The sequence below is a fragment of the Equus asinus genome, chromosome 1, assembly GCF_041296235.1.
Source record: "Equus asinus isolate D_3611 breed Donkey chromosome 1, EquAss-T2T_v2, whole genome shotgun sequence".
NCBI lineage: Eukaryota > Metazoa > Chordata > Mammalia > Perissodactyla > Equidae > Equus > Equus asinus.
In genome coordinates, this window is record NC_091790.1 from 112,880,031 (window position 1) to 112,895,531 (window position 15,501).

At 45.0% G+C, this 15,501-nt stretch overlaps 2 protein-coding genes across 21 annotated transcripts in view; one reads left to right on the plus strand and one right to left on the minus strand.

The window, feature by feature from the left end:
• Positions 1-7,630: 7,630 nt before the first annotated feature.
• TMEM60 (transmembrane protein 60) lies at positions 7,631-12,222 on the minus strand. 13 transcript variants are annotated; one of them, XR_011502246.1, is made up of 4 exons: positions 11,982-12,222; positions 11,667-11,804; positions 11,009-11,112; positions 7,631-8,325 (listed from the first exon to the last, which is right to left on the minus strand). XR_011502246.1 is itself a non-coding variant. In XM_070505920.1 (3 exons), exons 1-3 carry the CDS (start codon positions 12,205-12,207, stop codon positions 8,285-8,287), a joined length of 405 nt encoding a protein of 134 aa, XP_070362021.1. In that variant the 5' UTR covers positions 12,208-12,222; the 3' UTR covers positions 7,631-8,284. The 13 variants fall into 13 exon arrangements, 8 of the variants coding, with proteins under 8 accessions (XP_070362021.1, XP_070362040.1, XP_070362034.1 ...); XR_011502244.1 differs by having other exon boundaries at positions 10,585-11,112; XR_011502240.1 differs by having other exon boundaries at positions 11,667-12,222.
• Positions 12,223-12,465: 243 nt separating this feature from the next.
• The window catches only part of PHTF2 (putative homeodomain transcription factor 2), a 119,597-nt gene continuing 116,561 nt past the window's right edge, over positions 12,466-15,501 (plus strand). For 5 of the 8 annotated variants that reach the window (XR_011502277.1, XM_070505993.1, XM_070506011.1 and 2 more), the window contains exon 1: positions 12,500-12,640. The gene's annotated coding sequence lies outside the window, so the exon portion shown is untranslated. Of the gene's footprint in view, positions 12,641-15,501 lie in introns of all 8 variants that reach the window. The other 3 variants (XM_070506029.1, XM_070506030.1, XM_070506033.1) reach the window with 2 other exon arrangements.

Below are 15,501 nucleotides of genomic sequence, written 5' to 3' on the forward strand. Positions count from 1 at the left end.
CAGCATATTGCAGATGGAAATGATCGCTCTTTAGAATGTCAAGCACAAGAGCCGAAAAGCAGAGATGTCTTTACTTTCTCAGTTTACTGACGTTGTATATCGTATCTCTACTGGAGAGCATGGGGGTGGAGAGGGGGACCCCTTGCATTTCAGCTTATCTTCCCTTCCAGGACTTGAGACCCAAACAGGGAGTGTGAATGAGCTGAGAACAAAAGGTGGGCAAACAGAATTTATGTTAACTAAAAATTTAAAGTACAGTTTACTAATTGTATGACTTTATTACTATTATCTGCCTTCCAAGAACTGCACTATTAAAAATATGAGAACTCTGGATCCTTGTACACATTTTGAAATTTAGAATTTATGCATGTGTGTTTTAAAAATGTTAAATCTTTACACTTTCCTATAAAGTTCATTGTTGTATAACTAAAGACTATTAAGTGTGCAAACTCAGCGGCAAGTCAATATAGTTGCAAATTTTTGCATAATACAGTGTTAAAAATTTTATTTGGACAGTTAGATCTCCTCTGCCCCAAGTTTCTCCTTTTCTTGAAACTTTGTTTTTCCAACCGAGCCAGATTTTTATGTGAAAAATCTCAAGTGTGTCTTCTTTTGAAAAAACCCTTGAGTCTGGCTTTTGTTCATCGTCTTGTTCCGTCTTTCTTCCTAAGTTCTTGGAAATCTCCATCTGCCTTCACTTCCTCATGTCACTACAATTTCATTTTAATCCTCAAACTTAATCACTCAGCTGAACTGGTTCTCTCAAAGGTCACCTTTTGACTGCCAAACCCCATGGCTACATTTCTTCATACTTCTGTTTAACCCTTGCAGCACTTAGCATAATTACATGACCCACCTGTTGGTTTTTGTTGTCTTTCTGTTCTTTGGATGGCTGCTTTTGCCTCTTCCCCACTATTTGAGACAGTCTCCATGGCTCTTTTCTTTAGGTCTCTACAGTCTGTCCCTGAACTATCTTCATGACCCCATGACTTCAGTCATCCTTGTTTTCTCATTTAACCTCTAATGATCCATGTAATCAAATCTGAGTTGTTCTCTTCTTCCTTGCCCCCAAACGTTAACTGTTTCTTTCCCTCCTAATTTGCTTATTGGCATCACTCTCTCCATCATCTCATGGTAATCTGATTGCTCTGTCTTTTCCCCTGTGTGTACAGTGTGTCATGTGATTTTCTGGAATCGACCCCAGAAATGATGTGTCTGCTGCTCTTGTCATAGTAGATTTTCACAGTCACAGTAGATGTTCATCTCCCTGGACTCTTCAGTAGCCTAAAATGTTCTAGGCTGCCTGCGGTCCTCTGCCTCTACCCCCATTCCGACCCGTTCTCTATGTGACCACTGGACTAACCTTTCCAAGACAGGTACGATTGTTACTATTCTGTTTAGAAATAGTCTGTGGCTCCATCCTAAAGAATAAAAGCCAAATGCTCAGAGCCTTCATGACATGGCCCTTCCATTGCAGTCTCATCTACCACAATCTCTTCCGTTTCATGTGCCAAATTTTCAGCTTACCAGATGGCAGTACTTGCCGTTTCCTTTGTGTACTTTTAAAATTCTTTGCCTTTTCTGGGGAAATCGCTGCCTGGAATACAATATAGTGAAACTTACTTCTCTTCAAAACTCCAATTAAACATCATCTCAGGGCTGGCCTAGTGGCACAGAGATTAAGTTTGCACGCTCTGCTTCAGCAGCCTGGGGTTCGCTGGTTCAGATCCTGGGTGTGGACCTATGCACCACTTGTCAAGCCATGCTGTGGTGGCATCACTCATATAAAGTAGAGGAAGATGGGCACAGATGTTATCTCAGGGCCAGTCTTCCTCAGCAAAAAAAAAAAAGGATTGGCAGCAGATGTTAGCTCAGGGCTAATCTTCCTCAAAAAAAAAAAAAAGGTCATCACTTCTGTGTATCTTTTAGTGATCTCATCTGCTCCAGCTGTCTCCCTACCCTGCAGCTAGTGTAAAAACAATTCTTCCTTCTGTTTCTTCTGTCCCTTTGTTCGCATCATTTAACATATATATATATTAGTTAAGTACTTCTTGGGCTATAGCTAAACCATGAGCTAAAAGTTAGGAATTTTCTTTCTTTTTCTTTTTTAAAGATTTTATTTTTTCCTTTTTCTCCCCAAAGCCCCTCCGGTACATAGTTGTATATTCTTCATTGTGGGTCCTTCTAGTTGTGGCATGTTGGACGCTGCCTCAGCGTGGTATGTGAGCAGTGCCATGTCGGCGCCCAGGATTCGAACCAACGAAACACTGGGCCACCCGCAGCGGAGCGCGTGGACTTAACCACTTGGCCACGGGGCCAGCCCCATGAATTTTCTTTATCCCTTTGTATTCCTAACACCTAATTTATAGTACACTTGGTATTCAATAAATATTTGAAGGAAGAAAAGTTGAAGCTTTATTGGGGGCGGGAAAAACAAATTATGTAAGTTTCTATAATAAAAGTCTGTCTTTGACTTTAATTCATAATGTAATTCTAAAGTTGCAACAGAAAGAAAAGTGGAGGAAATGAGATCAGCAGGCACTATCAAGAGACCGAGTTTCTATTTTGTACTTACTGCGGCCTATGGATAAAGTTTAAGAAGCTGCCTATTAGATATTTAGGCCCATTGGGCAATGTGGAGAGCTACGTATTGTGAAGCTAATTAAACCTGTAAAACTTGCCCAACTTTTTTTCCTTCCACTAGAGATACACTGAAAATTATTACAGATTAAGGTTAAATTTTAACTGTTTTTCAAATGATTAAAATGGCAAGTCTATAAGAAGGACCTTAAATATCCCATAGTCTGAAGCAGAATTTAACTATTTCTAAGTCTTACGTAGCAAGATGAAGTGGTTATCTGGTTATCAGAGAGGCATTCAGCTTAAGCTTGTGTGGTTTTCCCTATTCATATTATAAACAAACATTCAAAAGTTGAAAATATTGAAGCAAGATGATAACGCACTAGTTTTTTAGTCTACATCCATTTTGTTGCAGGAGTGGGACAAGGAAGGCACATTTTCAGACATCCTTCTGGAAAGCCACTCCAGTGGGTTATGCTGAGAGCACTTGTGGCAGCACAGCTGTGGGTCATTAAGGGGGATAATATACTTGTATAACGGTGAGAAATTGCTTCACCTAATCTATTTCTCATCTGTAAAATGGGCAGTAATACTTATTCTGTTAATTAGTGGTGAAAATTAAATGGCAGAACATGCCAAATGCTCACTTAGCACATTACTTGGTTTATCGTAGACACCACAAATGTTAGCTTCTGATCCTGGAATTAACAGCAAAAAGAATAGTTAGAAGAGCTCTGTGCTGGGTCACCCTGAGCACTTCCCATCTTCCTCTCTCTCCTGTGTTCCTCTGTCTAATTTGGGGCAGAGGATAGGCATCTGGGATGAGGAAGAAGTGTCCTCCAGCGGCCAAGGGGAGGTATGGTGGAGAAGGTGGACATCAAAAACAAACTTCCTCCTGGTTCACTATTTTGCCCAAGGCTGGCAATTCAAAATCACGTCTTGTCACAGACAGCCTTTTCCTGATAGAAGCGAATTAGAAATTTGTGTTTATAGTGTATAGATGAGAGTGGATGTAAACTTGCTTTGTGGTCCAAGATTACCAGGATGACTACGTGTGTTTGGCTGACTTGAAGACAGGGCAAGCCAAATGAGAGAAACCTTAAAGTGCAAGAGAGATCCTTCAAAAAAGCTTTAACCCAGTGCTGACTTTATTTAGCCTTTGATAACTGGTAGCTTCCACTGATGCTTTCTATTTTTGTTTTTTCTTCGATATAAAAGCTGTTTGTAGAAATAGCATTTGGAGTTAAACTTCTCCATTTATCAAAGACCAAGCCCTCATTTCATTTCATTTATCTGAGCTTTAGTCTCTCCATCACTATGAGTTTTTTTGTTCCTTGTTTTCTCCTGGGTCTAAGATTCTGTGATTCTGTGTACCTTCACTATCTATGTCATGAGTTATAAGGACACTGATAATTGAGGAGTGATGTTTATGTGCAAACATGACAGTTAAGATTAAAGGAAACTCCTTTAGTGGTTTGTGGCTTGTTTCTTAATGCTTAAAAGACTGATAATTTTCATCTCAATAAAGAGAAATAACTACACTTTTCATGGTGATGCAGGTGCATAGTAAAATGCCTGCCCCGATAGGAAAATGGTTCTATGGTTTCCTCTCCTTTTTTGGCCATCACTTCTGTTCATTAGTTAACATCAGTTTCTTTACTTATTTGTGGCACTGTCAAAAAGCAAAGTGGAGGGGTCGGCCCAGTGGCATAGCGGTTAAGTTCACGCACTCGTTTTAGCAGCCCAGAATTCACTGGTTCAGATCCTGGGCGTGGACCTAGCACCGTTCATCAAGCTATGCTGTGGCAGGTATCCCACATGTACAGTAGAGGAAGATGGGCACAGATGTTAGCTCAGGGCCAGTCTTCCCCAACAAAAAAAGAGGAGGATTGGCAGTGGATGTTAGCTCAAGGCTAATCTTACACACACACACACAAAAAGTGGAAACCAGATGACCAAATATATAAGGTTGATAACTTTTAAAATTACAGTAAGCTTTAGCCCAAGGATGGATCTCTACTTCTTGAAGCTCTGTGCAACTATTTTTCTTGGTGCTTGAAAGCTTTCTGGTGGTGGATTTGTGTTCCTGTTTCATGTGGTGGATGGATGGTGCTGCCGTATCAGGCCTCCATGTTCATGAAATGTTGCTGATGAAGTCGTGGATCCTTTGAATTTCTATTTTCTACTTTTCACATTTGCAAGTCTTATAAAAGTTATTTTGTTCACAAGTTGCTTTTATTCAGAGTTTTTGATAAATCCTTTGCTCAGACCAGATTAAGTTACTTCTTGTTCATGCTGACCTGGAAAATAGTGGCTTCACTAAGAACTGTTCATGTTTTAAGTTTTTTTCTTAAGACAGAGTGTATTAGTTCTTTTTGTAAGCACCATTAGTAAACATCTCTGTATTATAAAGGAAGTATCCTATAACTAAAAACAAACCTAGGAAGGTACATTACTGCCACACTCATTGTTTATGCATTGTTCCATTAGTTTTGCTTTTTCCAGCTGTGAGCACGATTTCTGTCTTTTCTGTCCTTCATTACTTAATGTTTTAAATGTATCCCAACTACTGAGGCTGTGATACTGTGATTTATAATAAGAAATACATACCTGGTCTTCGACCTGTTCCTGGCACAAGAACTTAACACCCTTGGAATTTCCTAAGTGATAAGTGTGATAAAGCTATCTTTAGGGTCTATGTTAATGAGATGACTTTTGGAAAGCTCCTAGGTAACCAGAGGAGGCAACCACGTGATTAAAGGGTTGGTGCTTTCAGCACCTCCCCACCCGTCCCCAGAGGAGAGGGGCTGGGGACTGAGTTCAGTCACCCGTGGCCAGTGATTTAGTTAATCATGCCTAAGTAATCAAGCCTCCATAAGATCCCAAAGGACACGGTTCCTAGAGCTTCCAGGGTGAGGACCAAAGGGACGGGGGAAGAGCGGTGTGCCCAGAGAGCGTGGAAGCTCCGCACCCCTTCCCCATACCTTGCCCTGGGCATTTCTTCCATCTGGATGTTCCTGGGTTCCGTCCTTTTATAATGAACCTGTAATCTAGTAAGTAAAATGTTTCTGTGTTCTCTGAGCTGCTCTAGCAAATTAATCACACCCAAGACGGGGCTGCGGGGACCTCCCATCTATAGCCGGTTGGTCAGAAGCACAGGTGATCGTCTGGCTCTTCAATTGGTGTCTGAAGTTGAGCTGGGGGCAGTCTTCCGGGACTGAACTCGACCTGTGGGATCTGGTGCTATCTCCAGGTAATGAGTGTCAGAACTGAGTGAATTCTTTGGTGGTGTGATGGAAAAACCCCACATCTGAATTAGTGGCAGAGCTGGGGAGGCACAGGCTAATAACTTACTGTGCTGTTTCAAGTTGTTTACTTAGCGTGGCAGGACCCCAAATTGAGTCAGAATTCTACTTTCTGGGAAACTTTCAGATACTATTACAACTGATTGATCCTCACGTAGAAACAGGTTGCTTACTGTGGCCTTTTACATAGAGTTCTTACCCAATTTCTCTCTCCTTTCCTTGGAGACCTGTCCCACCTCTCCTCTTAGCAATCTCCCACAGAAATTCTGCTCTTGCGCATTTTATGGCCTAGCTCAGGGGTCAGCAAACTACCGCCCACGGGGCATATGGAGACTGCGGCCTGTTTGTTGTGTGGCCTGTGAAGCAAGAATGGTTTTTAATAGTTTTAAATGGTTGAAACAAAAATCAAAAGAATGACATTTTGTGGTATGTGGAAATTATATGAAATCTAAATTTCATAGTCCATAAATAGTTTTATTGGAACATTGCCCTCACCTATGGCTGTTTTCTAGCCACACAAAGTGAGCTGAGTAGTTGTGACAGAAACCATATGGCCCACACAGCTTAAAATATTTGCTGTATAGCCTTTTACCGAAAAATTCTGCTGACTCCTAGCCTAGCGGATAGTTCGCATGTGGTGCCGTCCCTTTTCCTTTTCCCTGTGAGAGATTATACTTAGATAATACTTGCATTCCCGAACCACAAAATCCTCCCGCCTGGTTCCCCATAGAGATGAAAGCTTTCCTTTACTTTGAATCTATTTAATGACAGATTCCAGAGACCACATAGTCTCAATCAAATTAAGAATATCTGATTAAGTCTGGGACATTATGTTCCCCATGGTAACTGTCCTTCTCAATCCTATTTTTAGATACCCAAAATACTAATATATACCAATTAAAAGACAGGAAAACATTTGTAATTGACCAATTTTTATTTATTTACCCTAGCTCTGCAGTTTCAAACAAGGAGTAAACGCTGGATTAACTGGTGGTGGTGCGGCTGAAACTTTATCGTATTTACCTTTACAATGGAGAACTAGACCGAAATGCTATACTCCAGCAATCCTCTCGAGTGTTAGCAGCCAGGAATCTCTTTCTTGTTTGTTAGATATTTTTAAAACAAACAAATACCACTTTGTGTTCCTCCCAAAGCTGTTGGAGCCATATAGGGCGAGGACGGTCACTCTGTTTTCGGGTTGTGAGACACCTAAGTCTCCTTGGGATTCTCCTACGTCGCACCATCTGTGCTTCACTGGAAGTGGGCAAGTACCTTCGTAGGGTGATCTGTAATTTCTCAAGCCAGGACGCTGCCAGGAGTGAAAGGGACATTAACTGCCTGAGACCCTAGGACAACGGGCATGAACTGGGCCTGTCCTGACCTCACCAGGATGTAGGGTTCCCCTCACTTTAGGAAGAGGCAAACTTCTGCTCTGTTTTAAGATGCCACTTCTAGTTCATTTGTCACAAACAGGAGACAGAAGCAACAATGAACTCAGCCTAGATAAAAATCTGTCAAACTCTCAGATTCTTTCTGGATGTAAACGTGAAGTGGCACCCCTAAATATTTCAGTAACTAGGTTTTTTCCTTCATAATTTAGAAGCACAAATGATCATTTACTTTGCTCATAATGGGACCATGATATGTCAAATTTCTACCCAAATATGTAGATTAAAGGCTTCGTACTTACTTTAAATATTGGCCACATTATTTACAACAGATTATTCAAGAGTCAAGTAGAAAAATAAGATCTGAAACAAACTTTATTTATATAGGGATAACAAAGATACTAATAACTCAAATATTGAATAATTAAGCTTTGGGTTGACTAGAAGTCCGTGATTGACTGAGACTGTGTTACGGCAGCAGTATAAAACTCCATTTGGTATTTTTCTTAATTCTCTGGTATTCTTCAAGCTTGCAAAGATTTGGAACACTTTAACGATAGCTTGTTGAACAGCAATAAAATGTGACAATGTCCTTAGAAGTCAGTCTCTCACAAAAAAGACATTATAGCCAAGCTCTATCAAGGCCCCAGCCAGTAAGGCCCAGAGAGGAATGAAGACATAGGAAAGGTTCATGGTAGTAAACTGCTCCAGTTTAGCACAGAGTGCGAGGCAGAAGGCTAATTTCAGTAACATCGCAATGAGGTACCAGGCTTTTTTTTTAATATTGTGTGATCCATGTCGAGGGTCAAAGCCAGACTTACATCGCCCAGCCATCTTCACAATCAGCATGACAAGCAGTATCGTGTCAAATATCCAGACTGGGATAAATATGAGGAACCAGTTCCAGGGCGCCTTCTCATCCAGCTTCAACACCAGCATGATCAAGAAGAGCAATGTGAAAAGCCAGGTGAGCAGGACTCTCTGAGCCAAGGACATTCTCATTTAAACAGTTTAGAGAGGCTGCTGCAGAGTCGAAAAAAGGGAAATAGACCCTAAGAGAAGGAAAAAAAGTCAAGATTATTTTGATACCAGAAAAAAAAATTATCACTTCCATTCCTGGTGAACAAAGCTGGCTCTTTCCCACTCACAGATTTCCTAATTTTGAAAACATTCTACCATTCTGTCAAAACCTTTAAATGTGCAGCCATCTTTGACAACGTTATATCCATCATTCCTTACAGCCCATGACAAAACAAGTAAAACTGTTAGTATATCCTCTGGGTCTAGCTCTATTCGGAATGGCTAAGAACAGGGTTCCTCCTCATTGCCATAATTCAGGTCCAGGCACTCGTGACTTTATTCCTGCACCTCAGAGATGTTCTTGACCTCTTCTGAACATTTGCACATCTATAAATTTTCATTCAATTTCAAGGAGTACTGAGAAAAAGCATTCAAATTCAAAGTGGTGAAAAAGGAGGAGGTGGTATTAAGCCAAGAGAGGAGAGTTTCAATAAAGAGGGAATGGTTAGTAAAAATGGCTAAGACATTAAGTAGGGGCTTGCCCTGTGGCCGAGTGGTTACATTCCCTCGCTGTGCTTTGGTGGCCCACAGTTCTGCTGGTTCAGATCCTGGGCACAGACCTAACACTGCTCATCAAGCCATGCTGAGACGGCATCCCACACAGCACAACCAGAAGGACCTACAACTAGAATATACAACTATATACTGGGGGGCTTTGGGGAAAAGAAGAAGAAAAAAAGGAGATTGGCAACAGATGTTAGCTCAGGTGTGAATCTAAAAACAAAATTAAGTATAATTAAGTTTGTAAAGATATCATTGGGCTAAATGATACAGAACACACTGATAACACTAGATTTTCACATAGTTTAATCTATGGGTCTTTTAGTTTTAAATTTTCTCATAAAAATTCTAATGAATACCTGTTTTCTTAGTCTAAGATTTTTTCTTTTTAGTAATACTCATTTTTTTTGGTTTGTGGTATACATCTTGATTTTTTTACTGCTTGGTATCCAATAATCAAGACCACTTAATAAACTTTTGATGTTTTGTCATTATTAGATGCCAAATTAGTCAATAATTGGGTTATTTCTTATATCCCTATTCTGTCTTACTGATCTATATTTCTGTTTTGCATTAGTACTATATGACTATTACTGGATATGTTCTCATATCTGCAAGGCCTAGTACCTACCCACTGTTTTCTTTTCCATAATATTTTCCACTATTTTCCCCTTTCATTTTTTCAATGCTAAAATCACTTTTTTTTTTTTTGAGGAAGATTAGCCCTGAGCTAACATCTGCTGCCAATCCTCCTCTTTTTGCTGAGGAAGACTGGCCCTGAGCTAACATCTGTACCCATCTTCCTCTACTTTACATGTGGGATGCCTACCATAGCATGGCTTGCCAAGCAGTGCCATGTCCGCACCCAGGATCCTGGGCCACCAAAGCAGAACATGCGCACTTAACCGCTGCACCACCAGGCTGGCCCCTAAAATCTCTAATTCTTGAAAACGTGGAATTTGGGGGCCAGCCCCGGGGCCAAGTGGTTAGGTTCCCGTGCTCGGCTTCCGAGGCCCAGGGTTTCGCGGTTCCGATCCTGGGTGCCGACACGGCACTGCTCATCAGGCCACGCTGAGGCAGTGTCCCACATGCCACAACTAGAAGGGCCCACAACTAAAAATACACAACCATGTACTGGGGCACTTTCAGGAGAAAAAGGAAAAATTTTAAAAATCTTAAAAAAAAAACCTTAGGATTTTGATTCGGAGTGCATTAATTATACTCAGGTATAAGCATTTATTTAATCTTCACAATAAGTTTACAGTATGTGCTATACTCATCCAAGTTTTTTGTATCAACCTTGTGACCATTTGAAAAAGGGTAAGCAGAATGGGAAAGTGGAAGCCAGACTGCATGGAGTTGGATGAGGAGTTAATAGACGATAATAAATCTAAACAGCTGACAACATTTTATTCCCTTGAAACATCTGGAGAAGACGAAAGATAACCTATACAATGGGACTGAGAAAGGGTCAAGAAGAAATTTTCAGTGAAGGAGGAATCTAAGTATGATTATAAACTGAGGGAAATAAGCCACTGCAGAACGACAGACTGGAGAGGAGAGAGGACACTTGAGAGCAGGAGGAAGAAGATCAGCTGATGTGGATGGTGACAAAAGCAGGGATGGCAGAGCAAAAACGCAGGAAGGTAAGATTAAGGACGTGGTACAGAAACTGGCTGCATGAATCAAATGGCCCAGACTAGCATGTTTAATCATATTTTAGAACTAACCTTGATGTTCTCTGGTAACGTCTCTACTACTTTCCACAGTGGGTGGCTATCATGGTGCAAGAGTAAATACCTCTTCTACAGCAAGAGTGATGGAGGAGTCTTCTAACTCCGGTCTTTCCCCTTATTCCTATCTGCTTGCACACGCAATGGGTTACCTAGCTGGCAGGTGCTTCCTACCGCAGCCGGAAAAGCAAATGCTTTTGCTCCCAGGAAGGCGTTTCCTGCGCTGGTCTCCTTTGTGGGCCAGAAGCCGCCATAGCGGGATGTAGGACTGACTTTGGAAGAAGTGAGGGGTTTGTGCTGATTAATCACTACGGATGGATTTCCTCATATAAATTAAGTTTGCTCAATCCCCATCTCCAATCTGGTCATTCTGGTGAACCTTTAAATAAAGTTTACAATAATACATTCGCTTATACGTAACTTTGCCACCAGCCGTTGGATGTCAAGCTTCATTTTTTCTCACAGGGGACTGAGTAGCAACTGGTCATAGGAAAGGCAGCTGCACTCAACACAGGCGCTTTAGGACTGCAGGTGGAAAGGGTGCAAAGAACAGAGTCTGTGGTTACAAGTTTTATCACGTGGGACGCAACACTGTCTGTATGCGCCTGTTCTAGAATGCTCTCCACCAGGAAGCACTCTTCTGGTATCGAAATGACACTTGAAAGACTGCGGATGACAGGCTACAATGATGACAGACGACCCCAATTTTATCAATTTCTTAATAAACCTCGACTAACTGAAGCAATCGTATTCGTCTCCTACTGCTACTCTTCCTTCCCCCTCAAGGGAGGGGTTTGCAGACTGCAAAGCAGAAATCTGCTCAGCTAAAACGTTTGCCATTCGAGGTGGTTATTTCTGGTACCTGGATGACAGATAGACATTAGTTCATACGCTTCCTCGCCCATCCATCACAACCTTCTGCGGTGTCCCCAGGTGGAAATCTAAGGGTCCTGCCCCCCAGCGCCAGCGTCCCGGCACCGGCCGTGTGCGGGCTCGTGCACCTGTCCCTGGGGCTCCCCAGGCCACCCCCATGTCCCCTCTCCCGCTCCCGCCAGGACCTGCGCGTGCAGTCTCCTCACCCGCAGCACCGAGGCCCTCTAGAGAGCCAGCCACCTTCCCAAGGCGCCTCCGCACCGGCTCGGCCAACTGGGCATCCTTCGAAGGACCGGCGTCCCGCGGGCAGCGTCCCCAGCTCGCGGGCCTGCTCGTCCCTACAACTTCAGGACAACCCCGAGCGGTCCTCCCCTTCGCCCTCCGGCGCCGCGGGCCCAGGACGCGAGGCGGGCACGGCCCGGCCCCCCGTGCGCACAGGAGCGGGGCCGGGAGCAGCCGTGCGCCCCGGGCCGACCGTGCGCGGCTGCGCGGGGCGCTCGGGGGCGCCGGGCCCGACTCACCTGCAGCGCCGCCGGCCGGGGAGCGGCGGGCGCGGCGATCAGGGCATCCGCCGGTCCGGGGCCTCGGCCTCCTCCGCGCTTCTCCCCCATCAAACCCAGAGGCCGTCACATGATCCCCGAGACGCGCCCGGTCCCGCCTCTCCGAACGGCCGAGCAGAGCCCCCCGGTTCCCCTCCGGCCGCGCCCACATCCGGGGCAGGGCCTCCCGCCCCCAGGGCTGCCCCATAGGCGGAGCGGACGCCAATCTGGGCTCCGACGCCCCGTTCCCTGCGGTGATTGGGCCATTCGGTCGGCGGTGCAAACCAACCGACCTTGGCTCGGGCTCGGGTTTGTCAAAGAGCGGCGATAAAGACCGCCCCTGGGCCCGCCTCCCAGCGGCTATAGGCCAGGCGGAAAGTCAGTCTAAGCTCAGCCCGGAGCGGCCGCCGCCCATTGGGCGCACGACTGCCAATTAGTCAGGCCGCGCCCCCGCGCCCCGCCCCCCGCGGCCGCCCGCCCGCCCGCCGCGCGGAGACTGCGGCTCCGGCGCAAACTCGGGCCGGAGAGGGGCCGGGCGTGTGCCCCGCAGGAGAGCTCGCGGCCGCTCGGCGTGGCTCCCGGGCTCCGGCGTGGCTAGCGCGCCCTCGGGCCGCCTCCCCGCGCGTGCCGCGCGCCCTGCGGTAAGAGCCGCGTGCGGTCGCCGGCTTCGGCCGGCATCCCGAGGATGCGGCAGGACCAGGGAGGAGCCGGCGGGCGGGATGGAGGCGCGGGCCCGGCGCGGACGGTGCCTTCCCCGGCACCTGCCATCCTCCGGCCGGCGGTCCCCGCGCCGGGATGGGGCCGGGCTCCGGAGCCCGCCGCCGCCGCCCCTTCCTGCGCCGCCTCCCCTGGCGCCGCGCTGGGGGGGCGTCGGTCCGGGAGGGCGCGCGGGGGCCGGCGAGGGGGTCAGCGGGCGGCCGGAGGGGCGGGCTCGGGCGGCGGGGAGGGGGCTGCGGGGGGCGCCGTCCGCGGCCGCCGAGCGGGCCTCGCGGGGTCCCGTCTGGGGACAATGCCGCCCGCCCGGGGCGCCCACCGCCTCCCGTCTCATCCACCCGGAGTGACAGCCCGAGCCTGGCATTGTCCCTCGGACTCCTGGCTTTCTGACTCGACACCCCCCCGTTTAACTTTGAGGCTCATTCGGTCGCTCATCTATCACCCTTTTTATTTTTAGCCTGGCCAAAAAGGAAAAAAAAAAAAAAGGAACTGCTTTATATCAGCATATACTGACTAGGAAAGTGCAGAATCTGGAGCAATTTATCAATCTCAGTATCTGCCTACCGAGTAACTTTTAAATTCGTGGTGAATGTATTCAATGCTTTGTGATGTACGCTTGCTCTCTTTGTCAATGGTAGATCCTGCTTGGCTAGAAATTATTTTGTTCTTTGTGGTAGTTTGATTTTTCTACTTTTTGATTCGCTTTAACCAGCTGGACATTTTGAGGTTTTTCTTTCTTTTTTTTTTTTTTGCCGTCTGAGACTTTGGCTATAGCCTTTGTATTTGCTCTTGTTTTGGGAGACTATTTCTTCAAAATTTGTTTTCTCCAAAACTGAACTTTTTCATAACGTCTTTAAAGTTGGAAGGGGGAATTCTGAGAATTGGGACATTATGCACTTTAGCCTAAAGAGCCTTAAAACAGCATAACAATTTGAAATCCTAACTTTTTGGAGTAAGGGTTGCTAAGTGTAAGAGAAGGAAAGACATGCTCCTTGTCAGTTGTCATGGTTCAGGTTGTGGATGCAAGGGATCTTGAGGTCTGGGGAGAATGGGCCACGCCTGAGACCAGAAAAAGGTGGTTCCAGGAAAATTCCTTGCTGGGGAAATAGCCTGCCCCTCACACAGGTTGGTTGTCTGCGTGCATTGGTTGGTATTGTTAGCTGTTAGTAAGGTAGGGAGTGTCACCACTTTCTCGTAGGGTGTGAAAATATGGTAAGCAAATCAAGTATAGCGTACAGTGGGGGCACTCTTGTGTAGTCAAGTCTCTAAGAGTAGACTTTTTTTGAGTCCCAACTGGCTCCGAACACTTGGTCCTAAAAATCAAGTCGGTAGCCTGAGTGCTTTTTAAACCATGAACCTTTTTGGCTAGTTCATTTATTGCAAGACTGTAAGGAATTTGTAATGAAAAAGGCTTTACTGGGCTGAGCCAAAGAAAATTTAGGGTGGCATGTGGAAAAAATGAGGATCAAAAAATAGTTGGATTGCTTATATATTATCTCATTTAATCCTTATCATCCTGTGAGGTAGTTACCGTGATTACTGTCCGCCCTCTTTTATAGGTTGGTTAACCAAAGCTTCGGTTAACTTATTTGTTCAAGATTTCTCAGCTTGTAAGTTGGGGGGAGGTGGGATTCACATCCAAGCAGTCTGATCCAAGCCCTTATGCTTTAATGCCACAGTAAAAGTGGCTTCTTAGAGGCTTGGTAGAAGGATGCTCATCAGTGGAAAATGATGCTGGGAAACCATAAACTGAATAAGAGTATTGTCCATATTCAGTAACACTTTGAGATCATTGTATAATAGACACTGGTGAGTGTTGCCGAGGATGTGAGGATGGACTCACCCTCCCTGTCTTGGAGGAATATTCCTGTCGTGGGAGAGAGAGATATTTGAATGAATAATGATAACACCATACAATATATGCTGTAAGAGAGTGCCGTGGAGTCTGTGGTTTTGTGGAAAGAGATTAAAGTTTAGACAGACCAGCATTTGAATTCCTCTTTGGCTTTGTGACCTTGATTATGATACCAAACCTTTTTCAGCTTCAGTTTCCTTGTTTGTTAAGTGGAGAGGATAATACTTCAAAGAGAGTATTAAGCATTAAACCAAATATGTAAGTAGTCGCCCATTGGTAAGCCCTGAGTAAAGAAGAAAGAATGAGTAGTTTTAAGAGACAGGGTAGAGAAGGGGTTGGAGGTTTTGCAGGGAGCTGTCCCTGGAGCCTGAAAGGGTGAGTGGTGGTTTTTATTGGCAGGGAGGGGAAGGCATTGCACACAGAGAACAGGAGGCAGGGTCTCAGAACAGGTGTCTGGATTGTTGAAGGAATGGCAAATAATTTTGGCTTGGTATAAAAAGTATTTGTGGAAATAAGTCAGAGAAAGACAAACACCGTATGATTTTACTCGTATGTGGAAGATAAACAAACTCACATAGATGGGAATAGATTGGTGATGACCAAAGGGGAAGTGGGTAAGGGAGGGCAAAAGGAAACGTGTGTATGGCGATGGGTGGCAGCTGGACTTTTGGTGGTGGAAACGATGCAGAAGTTGAAATATGATGATGTACACCTGAAATTTATAGAATGTTATAAACCAAGGTGACCTCAATCAAATATTTTTTACAATGTATTTGTTCAGGCCAGCCCAGTGGCGTAGTGATTAAGTTCGCACACTCCGCCTTGGCTGCCTGGGGTTCACAGGTTCGAATCCTGGGTGTGGGCCTAGGCCACTCTTCAAGTCACGCTGTGGTGGCGTCCCATAAAATAGAGGAAGGTTGGCACAGATGTTAG

What these genes read in the sequence shown, in the direction of transcription:
- TMEM60 (XM_070505907.1), bottom strand. Translation starts at nt 12,207, where the DNA reads ATGGGGCAGCCCTGGGGGCGGGAGGCCCTGCCCCGGATGTGGGCGCGG. An exon ending in AGAGGGCCTCGGTGCTGCGG is followed by an intron (nt 8,326 to 11,666) that starts GTGAGGAGACTG and finishes TCCTTCTCTTAG; the next exon opens with GGTCTATTTCCCTTTTTTCG.